The sequence below is a fragment of the Canis aureus genome, chromosome 5, assembly GCF_053574225.1.
Source record: "Canis aureus isolate CA01 chromosome 5, VMU_Caureus_v.1.0, whole genome shotgun sequence".
NCBI classification, from domain to species: Eukaryota; Metazoa; Chordata; class Mammalia; order Carnivora; family Canidae; genus Canis; species Canis aureus.
In genome coordinates this window covers 16,022,725-16,038,019 of record NC_135615.1, presented here as the reverse complement: position 1 = coordinate 16,038,019, position 15,295 = coordinate 16,022,725, and the positions used below count along the sequence as shown (strand labels likewise).

At 37.8% G+C, this 15,295-nt stretch overlaps 1 protein-coding gene across 1 annotated transcript in view; it reads left to right on the top strand.

The window, feature by feature from the left end:
• The first annotated feature begins 2,053 nt into the window (after positions 1 to 2,053).
• Positions 2,054 to 15,295, top strand: part of MTPAP (mitochondrial poly(A) polymerase) — a 29,175-nt gene continuing 15,933 nt past the window's right edge. The window contains exons 1-4 of the mRNA XM_077896960.1: positions 2,054 to 2,249; positions 7,795 to 7,967; positions 8,839 to 9,072; positions 10,175 to 10,399. Coding sequence (XP_077753086.1) covers positions 2,096 to 2,249; positions 7,795 to 7,967; positions 8,839 to 9,072; positions 10,175 to 10,399 — 786 coding nt within the window. The 5' untranslated portion in view covers positions 2,054 to 2,095. The remainder of the gene's footprint in view (positions 2,250 to 7,794; positions 7,968 to 8,838; positions 9,073 to 10,174; positions 10,400 to 15,295) is intronic.

Below are 15,295 nucleotides of genomic sequence, written 5' to 3'. Positions count from 1 at the left end.
AAGTCTGGGCCATGTGGTGACTTTGTGTTAATCTTTCGAGGAAATGTCAGGCTATTTTCCAAACAGCTGCACCACTTTCATTCCCACTATAGTGTAAGAAGTTTCCAGTTTCTGCACATTCTCGCCAATACTTGTTATTTTCTGTTTTCATTTAATACCACAGTAATGCGTATGAGTAGTATCTCACTTTTGATTTGCATTTGATGAATTCTGAGCTCTCTTCATGTAATTATTGGCTATTTGCATATTTAAAGAAATATCTATTCAGATCCTTCACCCATTTTTTTATAAAGTATTTTTTGAGATTTTATTCATTTATTCATGAGAGACACAGAGAGAGAGGTGGAGACACAAGCAGAGGGAGAAGAAGGCTCCCTGGGAGGAGTCCAACACGGGACTCAATCCCAGGACCTGGGATCACAACCTGAGCCAAAGGCAGATGCTCAACCACTGAATCACGCAGGCATCCCTCCTTCACCCATTTTTAATTGGATTATTTTTAGTACTCTTTTAAGAGTTCTTTATACATTCTGGATATATTCTGGATATAAATCCTTATCAGATATACGATTTGCAAACACTTAATCCTCTTCCGTGTGTTGAACTTCACTTTTTTTGATGGTGTCCTTTGAAATATAAAGTTAATTTTGATGAAACCTAATTTATGTTTTTCCTTTTGTTGCTTGTTTAGTGTCCTATCTAAGAATCATTGCCTTACCTGAGGTTGTGAAGATTTACCCCTCTGTTTGCTTCTAAGATTTTACAATAGCCAAAAGATAGAAACAGCAGAAATGGATAACCATAAGTGGCATATCCACTGTTAAGAATAAGACAACAGGTCCAAAACAGAGTCACTTGTATAAGCCCTATGTACCCAAACCAAGACTTAATTAGTTTCAACTCTCCCAGAAACGGAATCTTAAGCCAGTGTACCACGAATCACCTGATCAGCATTAGTTAGTTAATTAGCCTGATAGAACTGGGACATCCCCTAGAGGAAAGTAACTTTGCAATAACCGATGCACTTTTTGCTTATTTTAACTTCCTTGTTCCTGCTCTCTTCTGCCTATAAAAGCCTTTTTTTTTTTTTTTTGGTTTTTATTTTCAAGTCTTCCCTTCAGGCTCTAAGAGTCCTTTCTATCTGTTAGATTGGATGTTGCCCGCTTTGAATGAATTTTTTTTTTTGCTCAAATAATGTCTTAAAAATTTTTAACATGCCTCAATTTATCTTTTAAAACCATGTAATGGAATGTTATTTTTGGTCAGAGAAAAGAATGAAGCACTAATAGATGTGACAACAAGGAAGAACCTTGGAAGTACTACATCAAGTGAATGAAGCCAGTCACAAAAGCCACCTACTGCACGATCCAATTTATATGAAATGTCTAAAATAGGCAACAGCACGGACAAAAAGGAGATACGTGGCTATTTAGGGCTGGGGGGGAGTGAGAGCTAATCTGCAGGAGGTTGCTTTTGGGGGTGATGAAAATATTCTTAAAATGATTATGGAGACGTTGTGCAACTTTGTAAACACACCATCCAGAAGGGGTGGACTGTGCAGCACACGAACTGAAGCTCCACAACCTTGTTACATGAAAAAAGGCAAACTCTGTACCAGGTATTCTAGGTTTAACTCCCATCTCTGCCCCTGGTTCAGAAATGTTACTTAACTTCCGTATGTCCTCGTCTCCCCATAAATAAATAGAGATAACAGGTGTTCCTATCCCACGGGGCTGTTGTAAGGAGTAAGAGTGACTAGGACACTCCCAACAGTGTCTGTTGTCATTTATTATACTGTGAGTATAGATTCCCAGGTCCGTGCTGCTTCCTCATGACCTTGGTCTCTGGTTCTATTTTCACCACTGCTTATAGTGGTGGGCTCGTTCTATTGGGGGAGGAGGCTTTTTTTTTTTTTTTTTTTTTTTTTAAAGAGAACTGTGGGAGGGAAGAACAGAAAGGTCTGAAAGAAAGCAAAGGCATTTTCCTTGGGGCAGCGTTCACCTAGTTTGACCCTCGAGGCTTCCCGTTCCTTTGGTCCCAGCGCGCATGCGCGGGAGCCCGTGCCCTTTCGTCGGCTGCTTCTGCTGCTTTGACCATGGCCGCCCGCCGCGTGGGGATGTTGGCCCGTTTACTCCTCTGTGCCCAGAGAAGTCAAGTCTTGCGTGCCACCCACAGGCTTCTCAGTTGTCCAGGAACGGTGGCCGCAGACGTTAAGAGAGAAGAGCAGTCTTCAAGGAGTGTGGAGACAGGTGATGGCGCCGCGTTCTCGGCTTGCTCTGTATCCGCGACCCACGGCGGGCGAGGGAAGGGGAAAGAGGCTGGGCTCGCGGGCGAGCTCGTGGCTTGTGCTTATGGCCGTGGAGCCTTTGGCGGTAGGGTGAGGCCGTGTCCCGTCCTCTGATCTCATCAGGGGAACGCTCATGGCTCGTGGTAGTGTGTGTGTGTGTGTTGGGGGGGGGGGTGATGTTTCTTTTAGAATGTGTGTGCACTGTGATGACACTATTTTAATGTTTGTGAAGTTCAGGCCGAGAGTACGGCTTGCTACTATTTTCTAATTTGTCAAGGTGACGTTCCCAGTGACAGCAGTGATGCCATACGTCCGTCACTTGCTTCAATCACAAATGTATCTGATTTTACAAGTTGATGGAGGACGAGTACAGTGAAGTGTTAATGAATAACAGTAGTCGCGGCTCCCAAGTGTAGGGTTCCGCCTGTGGAAATGACTGCCGTCTGCTTTATTCTTTGGGTTATTTTGATGACCTCATAACAGATCTGCATTCCCCGGCACACGCTGCTGCCCCGCAGACGGTCTAAATTTATATGCTTCTCTGTGTATTGAGAAGCCTGCTATTACTGAAACCCGCTTGTGACCCAAGAGCTGCGCGTGTCTTATTTACAGTGTTTAAAACAATCTAGCAATGAATGTGTCCACCGTCTCCACCTACCAGGTGTACAGAGAGGCCCAAAGAGCTAAGTAACTTGTGCAAGGTTATGTTGCTGAGTTTATTTAGACCACAGATCAAGTTAAGGAAAATGTTGATTTCGGTCATTTCTTGGGACGGTCGTTTTAAGAGATGAAATTATTTCTGGGGATGTTTTTTATAGTAGGCTAAAAAGTAAAATGTTCCCCCCTAAAATAAATGGTAGGCTTGATCTTCTCATCATATTTATCTGTATAAATAAAGATTCATGTTGACAGGGAGTGAGGATTGTTACTTAATACGATATTTCATTAACCTCCTGATTGGATTGTATTTGGTAGAAGCTGCTTCTGTTAAAAATTCTTGAGTAACTGAAAATTTGAGTAAGGATTCTGCCAAAGAAGCTATTGTGATTTAACATCCGTATAAGTGGTTTAAATTTGGGAGTTTTTTCTTACGCTCTTTGAGAAATACAACTTTGTAAAGTTGGCATGGCAGCAGTTACTACTGCAGTTTATAGATGAGAAAGTAGGCTAGTCCAAGTGGCTAATTCGAACTTAAATAATTAAGTAGCAAAGGTAAGGGAAAAACCTGATTCCAAGGCTATACTCCTCATTTCATACAGTTTTGTTGTTTTTCTTAGGAAACATGTTTCATTTCCTATCATAACTGGCTAAGTATTCAGAGACTCTTGTGGTGCCTAACAAAATCTTTGTCCGAATTTCTTTTTCCTTTTTAAAAAGAGAAGAAGGTAACTGCACCTTAGAGTCAGTAGCATAACATTTTGTAATTGGAAAGAACTTGAGAAATTTTCAATTGAGGTTTCCACTTAGTGTGAAAACTTGTTGGAGAACATTTCCGGTAATGTTTTCTAGTAACAAGAAGCACACTATTTCATAAATCAGCCAATTCCATTTTTTGGTCAGGCTCTAATGGTTGGAAAATGTTTGTAATGAGCTAAAATGAGCTTAGTTTTGACTTAGCTTTCATTTCAGTAGTAGAAAAGAACCTTGATTCTAAGAGTAAGAATATACAGTATATTATTCAGGAATCTTTTGCGTGCAGGTGACAGAATTAGCTTGGATTAGCTTAAGTATGGGGGGAGGATATACCAACTCCACTCATTTAACCAAACTCCAGAGAGAGTTTAAGGTCAGCTGGATGGATATGGCCAATGTGCGATATTTTCCTCAGCTGTTGTTTGGTGGCCTCCTTATCTCAAATTCGTGTACTTGAAGGCCTGGCCGCCAGCAGCTTCCTGTTTACTTGCTTGTAGCCTTCTCCAGAAAGGAGAATAAAATATAATCTTTTACCTGAATTTGAAGAGTTCTAAGAAAGAGCTTTTGATTTATCACAACTCCCCCATCTCCACCACCCCGCACCCTTTGGACCTAGAGGAGCTATCCAAAATGGTATGATAACGTTAGCCGTATCTAATGGGCTGAGGGTCAGTGCTATAGGTAGGATACCCCTGCAACTTCACAGAGCAGTTTTCTACAAGCAGGGATACGCTGTTGCTAGAACAAAAGGGACAGATTAATTCTGTAAGTGGCTATCTAGACTATTGGAAAAAACTGGTGTAGTGTTTTCACCAATAACGAGACCCACTCTTTCAAAGATTATTGTGGGACTCGAAATAGAGTGTATACGTGAAGGTACTTGGAAAACTGAAGTCCTGGGTGAGTGGAGGGTTCACTGTTATATTTGAAGACAGCATTTGGGTTCTCATTAGTTTATTTCCAGGCTGTAAATCCCACTTTATCTACAGTAATTCTCTGTCAGTTTCTAGACATCTTACTACTCCTCTCCAGGTGTTCTGGTTCTTTAGTGTGTTTATTCTCTCCCTATCCACAATGCAGAAGTTAAGACACGTCTTTGACTGATTTTGAGCTTTGATCAGATTGAACTTCTTCCCGGCCTCTTATATGCAACTACTACTAGGTTAATTTTCTCCCCCATTGTGTCATTGTATCTTTATGTTGTTTTTAATTAAAAATGCAGAACTGTATTAAGTCTTTATTTCTTGTGTTAAGTTTATGGTCACCAGGTTATGTCATAAAGACCATAAATTGAGTCTGTCCTAAAATATTAGCACTTACTACTTTATACTCTCAACTTTGTGTCATTTGTAGATTTGATAAGCCTTTTGTGAGATAATAAACTTAAACTACCTGAACTTTTTGTCCCTTCCTTCACAACTTTGTCTTGTCCCCATCACTCCTGCCTACTGTTTGGGGCCAGAGAGCTGTCAATGCTTTGGGTTCTACCTCTCCATCTTCTCAAGCACATTTCTTCATCTTTTATCAGACTTCTCTAAATTCAGTCTCTTCTCTTCCCTAGTGATCAGCTGCAGGGATATACTTGCAAAAGTGCAAACACTGTATGCAGGTGATACTGCAGTATTGTTTGTAATAGCGAAGAAAGGAAAGCCATCTCGATATTTATCAGCAGAGGATTGGCTAAACTATGATAAATTAACAATATACTACATTACATTTAAAAAATGAGGGAAATATACAGATACAGATATCCCCAATGTATTAAGTTTTTAGAAGCATATTGTAAAACAGAATGTATAGTATAATTTTGGTGATTTTTAATTGTGTAAAAAACGTTTATCTGTGGAGAAATACAAACGTATATGTTTACATATGCCTTAAAAATATCTGGAAATATAAATACCAACCTTAATGGTTGGATGTAATTAGGGGCAGAGAATTGGGGAAAGATTTATACTTTTACTTAATAAAATTTAACAATTTGACTTTACTTTTACAATAAGCACTTGGACATCAGTAAAAACCAGAGACAAGAATATGTAGGTGGTAATTACATAGGGAAAAGTGGTTGAAGTAGTCTAGGCAGAGCCTGTATCAGAAAAAAAAAAAAAAGAAGGAACTATGGACTAATTGGAAGGACTGTTAGTAGACTGAGATCAAAGTGAATAAGAGTAGTCCCTATCTTCAGTATGGAAGATGGATTTCCTTCCATATTATTAAGTAAATACAACACCACGAATTACTTTCTTTCACAGATGTTGAAGGAAGGTAATACAGAGGTGGAGAAGGTTCTACCATGGGAAGTCAGAAGTCTTCACAGAGCGGGGGGAGGATGACTGGGAGTTTTCCAGGCAGAAAATGAGGAGGTGGGCGTTCCACTCAGAGACTGGAAGGCTTTAAAAGTTCACAGTATGTGGTAGTATTGTATGTGGAGTACCTTAAGTGAACAACTGCAAAAGGAAGAAATGGTAGAAATTGACACTGAAGAGGAAGTGGGACAAGATGCCAGTAACTGTACCCACACTGTCGAATATAGACTTGATTTTGGATGCAGTAGGGAAGCTCCTGAAGGGTTTGAAGCAGGGAGGTCAAAGACTTTTTAAAAAGGTTAATTTACAAAGATCGCTTTGGCACCAAATAGTGGCCTGAGAAGACGACTAGTGTGAGTAAGACCAGTTTAGGGATCAAGCCTTGAAATAGGAGATTGATGTTAAAGAGTTCGCATTCAGAATGGAGACGTAGACCCCTATTTAAGAGATGTGTTTTCAGCATCTGGTACAGTGAATGTAGGAAAGGTGTTCAGTACCTGTTTGATCACTTATTGGGAACGTGTACTCTGTCAGGAGCCAGAGTTCTGTGGTGTGCCATCAGAGACTGCCTCCAGGCCTGTGCTAATGAGCAGAGTTTATGGTTCAGCAAGCCGTTAACTAGCATTAACGCACATTTGTTTGTCTGGTCTGTGAGGATGTCTTGGAGTTTGCTGAAATTAAGGTGTAATGTGTTTGTAGTATTCTTGATCCATCAGTTATGAAATAAAGAAGAGGAGTCTAAAAGCATCTGCCAATTTCCATATATATCAGTTCTACTTTCTGTACTATTTAACTTCTTTGGAATTTCTTTTTTTTTTTTTTTTTTTTTTTTTTTGGAATTTCTTTAGGGCATTGATAATCAGACTTGGTGGTTTATAATTTCTAGAATCTACCATTTCAGACTTTTAAAAGAATCATTTTTAAGCCACCCAACTAGAAGTTAAATATCTAGAGAAAAAAAAATGAGTTGGTAAAATTCAGTATTTGGCTTGAATATGCTCTTAAGAATTTGAATGATTTTCCTTTTCTTTATACTTAGTTGTTCTTTCCTTTGTGGTCAATTATTAATATCTAATTCTTGACTGTCACAGCTCTTGTCTTCATTTCCTGTGATTGTAAAACCCCCCGTCCCTGAAGTAGTTTTTAATGAGAAAAGAAATAACCCTGTATTTCATTAGTAAAATTATCATGAACTTTTTATGGGCAGCAACTGGATTTTAAATTCTTTGATTTCCCTGTGACACACAGCACATGATAATTGGTAACTCATTGTTAATTGTTGCAGCCAGACCAACACCTATGACAAAGAAAAACTATAATAACTTACTTTAATACGTTAAAGTTCTAAACTCATTCTCATTACACTTAGGCTTACAATAATTTCTTTTAGGCTTTGGAATGTTACAGCTTATACAGATTTTGTATGTGTATATTTGGGGAAGTGTTACGTGAGTGACTACATTCCTGATTTTGCTTTTAAAATTTTGTGGCTATCTCTCTTTGCAGCGCTGTGTATTGAATACAGTAAATCAAAATTAGGAAAGTGGACATTGGTAATGATATTTACAAGAGAATGGTAAAATGAAAATTGAAAGTAGTATAGCGTTATTCTTATACAGGTAAAAAAGAAAGAAGATGAGATTTGGATAAAATTGTTTTAATCAGCTATAAAATCTTCATATACCCTTTTTTTTAAAAAAAAATCTTTATATACCTTATCAAAGTATGCTTTAAATTTTATATTTGTGAGTGTGTGTATTGGAAATGTTTTTGTCTCATTCATAGACTCTGAAGGCAGGACTCCCAAAAAGAAATTCTCTGAGTTGCAGAAAGAAAGACGCGAACAGGCACAGCGAACTGTTTTAATACATTGCCCAAATAAAATCAGTGAAAAAAAATTTCTGAAATATTTATCCCAACATGGACCTATTAATAATCATTTCTTCTATGAGAGCTTTGTAAGTATTTGAAAATCATCTAACATTTATGCTTTTGAAAGATAGATATGCATTTTTGCTATTTTGCTATTATTATAGTATCATATCATTATGAAAATAACATTGGTTATTTGCAATATGGTAAAGTTAGATTCTCTTTTGATACCTTACATCTTTCTTTAAATTTCTTTTTCTTTTTCTTTTTGTTTAAAGATTTTATTTAATTATTTATTTATGAGAGACACAGAGAGAGAGAGGCAGAGACATAGGCAGAGGGAGAAGTAGGCTCCATGCAGGAAGCCCAATGCAGGACTCAATCCCGGGACTCTAGGATCATGCCCTGAGTCAAAGGCAGACACCCAACCCCTGAGCCACCCAGGTGTCCGATTTCTTTAAATTTCTTTAATGATATTTTGGTCTGAGAATAGAAATCTTTATGGCATTGTTATAGAATTAGAAGTAGTTTATAACTGACTAATTCCATTATTTGAATAAGTAGTCTCTTATTTTAGGGGTAAAGGCAGGGGGGACGGGGATTTTTGTTTTGCCTTTTGATTTTCTATTTCATCATTGTTTTCAGAGAGGAAGAGGCAGAGACACAGGCAGAGGGAGAAGCAGCCTCCCTGCAGGGAGCCCGATGTGTGCTTCCATCCCGGGTCTCCAGGATCATGCCCTGGGCTAAAGGCGGTGTTAAATTGCTGAGCCACCCAGGCTGCCGTATTGTTCCTTTTTTAAGTCTGCTTCTAATGATTAAAACCAGTGCTATGTTAGAAGTCTATTATCTGTAATCGTTTTTAGTATTATGATAATCATTTGGAAATTTGAACAGAAATACTATGTAAAATATATCCATCTGAGATGTCTTCTGTTTTTCCTTATGATTTTGGCATAGGGTCTTTATGCTGTTGTAGAATTTTGTCAGAAGGAAAGTGTTACTTCACTACAGAATATAACTCGTACTCCGAGTATGGACACAGAGGCTGCAATTCCATTCAAGTCACGTTTCTTCAATTTAAAGATGAAAAATCCATCAAGTCAGACTTCAGAACAGTCCTGTATACAATGCAGTAATCATTCCCCTCCTTCAAGCAAGAAGCTTTCTGAATTACTTTGTTATGCAGAAAGTGTAAGTTTTTAGGTATACTTCCCAATCTCTAAAAATATGTGTGTGTATGATATTAGTTTGTATATTATAGGTTCTTTTCATAAAATATTCATACTGTAGAATGTGTCAAGTGAAAAGTGAAAGTGATCCTTCTCTGCTCCCCTCCCCCATGCCCTGCTTATACTCCTGAGTAACCGCATTCTTCCAGAGTTTTCAGTCTTTGGACTATGCAGATTTTCTTTCTCCGGTCAGCATAATGGCATACAGTTGTACTTGGCATTTTTCTATAAATTTAAAAATATCTCCCCCCCCCCCCCCAAAAAAAAATCTCATTTCTGATTTAATCTATTTTGCTGCCCTAACATTGTTCGTATTAGTTTTGGGTTTTCTTCCTGAGGCTTGTCAGAGGTTTAGCTAGTTTAGTAGTCCTTTCAAAGAATCAGTTCATAATTTTTACCAAATGCTATTTTTGTTTGATTTTCTAATTTTAAAAAATTTATTTCTAACCTTATACATTTCTTTTGTTTTCTTTTATTTATTTTTCTTGAGTTTTATAGTTCAATTTTTTTTTCAGTTATTTTCAATAGTATTTCCAAAAATGGGCATTTGAGGCTATGATTTTTATTGTAAATACTGCAGTTTCAAAATGTGCTTTTAAACCCCAGTTTTCTGGTGAAAATACAGGATTTTTATTCTGAGGAATTGAGGGATCTTGGGCCTTCATTACCTGAGGTATTGCTTATTTCTGGTATTTCTTGCCTTTAACACGGTTCTTCCGTCCCCCCAACTTCATTTAAAATATCTAGCTATGTGGTTGTTTTGATCTCTTCTGGAGCATTTTACTATTGTCATTTTCCTAAAACAATACTTTAGTTGTATTAAAGTAGTAGTGGTTTTAATTCTAGCCAACTTTGGTTTTGCTCATGTTACCATTCTTCAGTTCTCTTTAAAAGAATAGTTAAAATCTTTTTAAAAATTTGATCAACTTTAATGGTCACAGGGAGAAAGTGTATGTTTTTAAGGTAAGTCTCCAAAGCCATCAAATCTCTAGAAGTAAAATGACAATTATTTTATATGACCTGTACATTTTCTGTATTTTGTTGGTTTTGTTTTGGTCAGCTAGATAGATGATCAGCTGAATACTCTGCTGAAGGAGTTCCAGTTAACAGAGGAGGACATTAAACTACGATATCTCACCTGTTCTCTTATTGAAGACATAGCAGCTGCATATTTTCTGGACTGTACAGTGAGACCCTTTGGGTCCTCAGTCAACAGTTTTGGGAAATTAGGATGTGATTTGGACATGTTTTTGGATCTAGATGAAATTGGAAAACTTAACACCAACAAGGTAATTATATTTCTTTAGATCACTAAAATTAAGATATTATAGAAGTAATCTTTGGGTGTAATAAAATTATAACTGTTGGTTTATAGACTTTAATAAATATGGCTAAAGAATACCTACTTGATATTGATTATTTAGTTATAAAGTTTTTCTTTGTATTGGTGTAATAGATGATAATTTTTTTTGTGAAAATTCTACACATATGCAAATAAAAGGAGTATTTTTTTTCCAAAGATTCTGAAGTTTTTCCATTAGGCCAGGGTTATTTATTGGGTTATTCATATTTCTGTATCTTAACTAATGTTTTTTTTATATCTGTGTGATCTAGTTATTGAAATAACTAGTTATTTGAAATCTCATGATTTTTGGTTTTGTTAATTTCTCCTAGGAATTCTTTTGATTTTTGTTTTATTCAGAGGCTCTGTTAGCTACATGTAGTATATAGGTATATGATTATTATGTCTTCTTATTGGGTTGTTCATTTATTATTAAATTATGTCCTTTATATATGCTTTTCCCCTAAATTCTTGTTAAGATAACTACCTGTTATTTGCTTCACATATCTTCTGTATCTTCATTTTTGACCTTTACATATGTTTTGGGTATCTCTCTCATCTCTGATCACCAGATCACTGAATTTTGTGCTTTTACTCTGAGCTGTTTCTTCAAGTATTTGTTCATTGTTACTGATCATGTATTTATTCATTATTACTGATTATTTTTGGATTCATTTTTATTGTCTTTTTATTTATGCTTTTTTCTGTACTTTTTATTTGCTTTTATTCCCTTTCCTTTCCTCCTACCGGATTACTGCTTTAAAAAAAAAAAAAAAAGCAAAACTGAAGTATAGTTGATACAGTGTTACATTAGTTTCAAGTGGATGTATTTGAAAAGTTTATATGTTATGTTATCCTAACCACAAGAGTCTATCTTGTCACATCGGTCCCTGTGCAATGCAGTTACAGTACCACTGAACAAATTCTCTATGTTGTACCTTTTATTCCTGTGGATTTTCCTCTTATAGTTTAGAAATTATATATTCCATTTAGTTCTTATTAATATGTCTTAATGGGTAAAGTTGACCAGTATCTCTGCCATTCTCCCAAACAACATAAAGGATGCTTTAATTTTTTTTAAAGATTCTATTTATTTATTTATTTGAGAGTGAGAGAGAGAGAGAGAGAGAGAGGGAGCACAAGCCTGGTGGAGAGGCAAAGGGGGAGAGAGAGAGAAGGAGCAGTAGACTCCTCCCTGAGAGGGGAGCCTGATGCAGGGCTAGATCCCAGGACCCTGGGATCATTACCTGAGCTAAAGGTAGGTACTAAACCGACTAAGCCATCCAGATGCCCTAAGGATGCTTTAATTTTTTTATTTTTTAAGATTTTATTTCTTCGTAAGAGACATACACACACACAGAGGCAGGGACACAGGCAGAGGGAGAAGCAGGTTCCTTGCAAGGAGCCCGATGTGGGACTCCATCCTAGATCCTGGACTCATGCCCTGAGCCACTGAGCAGACGCTCAGCCACTTAGCCTCCCACAGGCAGAGGGAGAAACAGGCATCCTGCAAGGAGCCCAATGTGGGACTCGATCCTGGATCCTGGGATCACAACCTGAGCCAAAAGCAGACACTCAACCACTAAGCCATCATCCCAGAATGCTTTAATTTTTTTTTTTAAAGATTTTATTTACAAGAGTCAGAGAGAGAGAGAGAGAAACAGAGAGAGAGAGAGAGAGAGAAACAGACACAGGCAGAGGGAGAAGCAGGCTCCTTGCAGGGAGCCTGACGTGGGACTCGATCTCAGGTCTCCAGGATCACACCCTGGGCTGAAGGGGGCGCTGAACCACTGAGCCACCTGGGCTGCCCAGCTTTAATTTAATTACAACTTTGAAAAAGCTTCTGGGGCACCTGGGTGGCTCGGTGGTTGAGCGTCTGCCTTTGGCTCAGGTCGGGATCCCGGGGTCCTGGGATCGAGTCCCACATTGGGCTCCCCATGGGGATCCGGCTTCTCCCTCCCACTGCCTGTGTCTTTGCCTCTCTCTCTGTCTCTCTCATGAAGAAATAGTCTTAAAAAAGGGGGGGGGGAGCTTCTGTGTGTTTATAAAATGTAGGTTTTTATGACTCTGTCTTTTTTATATCTCATAAGAAAGACTGTCTTTCTTAAGCTAGTAATTCTCTATGTGGATGTCCAGGTGGCCCTTCAGCCTGCCATTTTGAAAATGAAACTTTTTTTTTTTTTTTTCATTTTTTGCGAATATTCTTTGGAAGTTTTTATAAAAGTTCTTATGTATGTTTCACATGTTAATTTAGTGGCATTTTAGTTTTCCTGACATTTGCTATCTTAATTCTGTTTCAAATTATCTTTTGTATCTCCCCTTTTATGTATATCCTCAAAGCTATAGTCACACAGTTCCTTATAAACGCTCAGTGTCTTGCTCATATTTCTGTCTTTCTCCAAATTCCTTCTGTTATGTTTAGTTAGTTAAACTAACATGTACTTGAAATTGTATTACATTCCTGGCAGGGACACTTAAATTGGGTTAGGTTATTTTTAATGTAGGTAAAAAGACTTTGCTAAATAATCAAGGTGCATAAAAATGTTTTGGGATGATTAAAACCTGTGCTCTGGAGCCAAACTACCAAAGAGTACTTCTTCTACTTACTAGTTGTGTGATCCTCAGGAAATTATTTGTCTTCTCTGTGCCTACAGTTTTCTAGCTCTGAGATTGAGTTAGTACTAGAGCAGCTGTCACCTAGAGTGTTGGAGGGGCCTGACTGGGCTAATACACATGACATACTTAGGATGGTGCTTGGCATGTAATAAGTGTTCAAATGTTGATCACAGTCAGCTGCAGTATTACTAGTTATTTAATTATTTTGCAAATACGAAACAGTTTTTTCTTTGAAAGTAGAGGGAGGAGTTGGAAACTTTCAGTTAGGTCTTAGGTTTCTGAAATACAGAGGTATTCCGAAAAGATATTTTAAAAGACAGTGTTTCAGGGGCACCTGGGTAACTCACTCAGTTAAGTGTCTTACTTGGGCTTCGGTCATGATCTCAGGGTGCTGTTGGTCGTCTCCTCACTCAGTGGGAAGTCGGCTTGGCCCTCTGCCCCTCCTCTTTCTCTCTGAAATAAATAAATAAATCTTTAAAAACATAGATAAAAAACAGTGCTCCAGTCTCACTAAACAATTTGATGTTATTTGGTTAGTAGGTATGTGTTATAAACATATACTTTGAAATATGTGCTTGTTTAGGATTATAATAGCTTTGCTAATAGAAACATTAAAAATGAAATACAATGAAAAACAAGCACTTTTTAAAAAAGATTATACTTATCTGAGAGCATGCGCGCTCACAGAAGTGGGGAGGTGGAGAGCAGAAGGAGGACAAGCTGGATCTCAGGACCTTTGAGATCATGACTGGGGTCCTAAATCCAGCCAGGCACTTAACCAACTGAGCCACCAAGGGACCCACTTTTAAACTCACCAACTTCGGGGCAGCCCACATGGCTCAGCGGTTTAGCGCCTCCTTTGGCCCAGGGCGTGATCCTGGAGACCCGGGATCGAGCCCATGTCAGGCTCCCTGCATGGAGCCTGCTTCTCCCTCTGCCTGTGTCTCTGCCCCTCTCTCTCTCTCTCTCTCTCTCTCTCTCTGTGTGTGTCTCTCTCTATGAATAAATAAATAAAATCTTAAAAAAAAGTAAACTCACCAACTTCATAAAAGAGTCTCTTTGCTTTGTGCAGTTGTGAACTCTCCTTCCCAAAAGGAGAGTGTGTGTCTCCTTTGGCTAAGCCAGATTTTTGAAATTTTAATTTTTTTAAAGGGAAATCTGTCTGGATGACAGAATAGAGAAAACACAGCATACTTATTTGTGGAGATTATATACATGATACATGTATATATTTTTTAATGTATTTTTTTCTGATTATATGGTACTAGTTTAAAAAAATGTGTAATGTAAATATCTTTGATGGTCCCCCCACCTCCAGAAGTAGCTACTGTGAATAGTTTTATATTTTGTCCTGGAATTTTTCCTTTGCATGTAGAAATTCTTTTTCATAACAAAATCTCCTTAATCTTCATAGATTGTAACTTGATCTTTTTTTTTCCCTCCAGTTAATAGTATCTTGGCGTTTCAGTCTACTGCATCCTTTTCAGTGGCTGCAGAGTATTCCATCAAGTGAATGGTGGAATACTTTATTTAACCAGTCCTTTATTTGTTAACATATTTTTTTAACCAGTCTTTTATTTGTTAGACATGGTGGAGTATTTTTCCCCTTTCTTTGTTGTCAACTGTATTAGTTAATACTCTTCAGTTATTCGCAGAAACCAACTCAAACTAGCTTAAACAAAACAAAAAAGAAGTAGAGGAAGCATTATAGAACCCAGGGCCAGGAATGTGGATGATGAGTCTTAGGAAAAAAAACTAGAAGTAGGAAGTGAAAATTATTAAGAGTCCATGAGGTTAGTTGCTGTTTTTCTTTCTCCCCTTCATTCCACCCTCTGTATCCCCACTGATTTTTTTTTTTTTTACATTTTTGTTCTTGTGATATAGAATGTGCCTGCAAAAAGCTTCTGAGTCATATATTTCAGCCACATGGTTGCCTCTGAACTTCAGTTCCAATTCTCAGAAGTCTCTGGATGAATATATGGTATAGTGTTCTGGTGCTTACATCAGCTGCTGTGCCTGGTCCATGCAGCTGGGAGTAAGAGGGTGGATTTCTATGATAAACATTGTTAGAGCTGAATCCTTGTAGTAGGAATGGGTACTAGGAAATGTGGTGGTTGAGGGTAGGGAGACTTATTAAGCTAAATAGAATTCCCAAAGAGTGTGTACCAAACAAATAATGTTATAATGCATGAATGGCTTTGTAGATTGGCTCACTGATGCAAGTGTT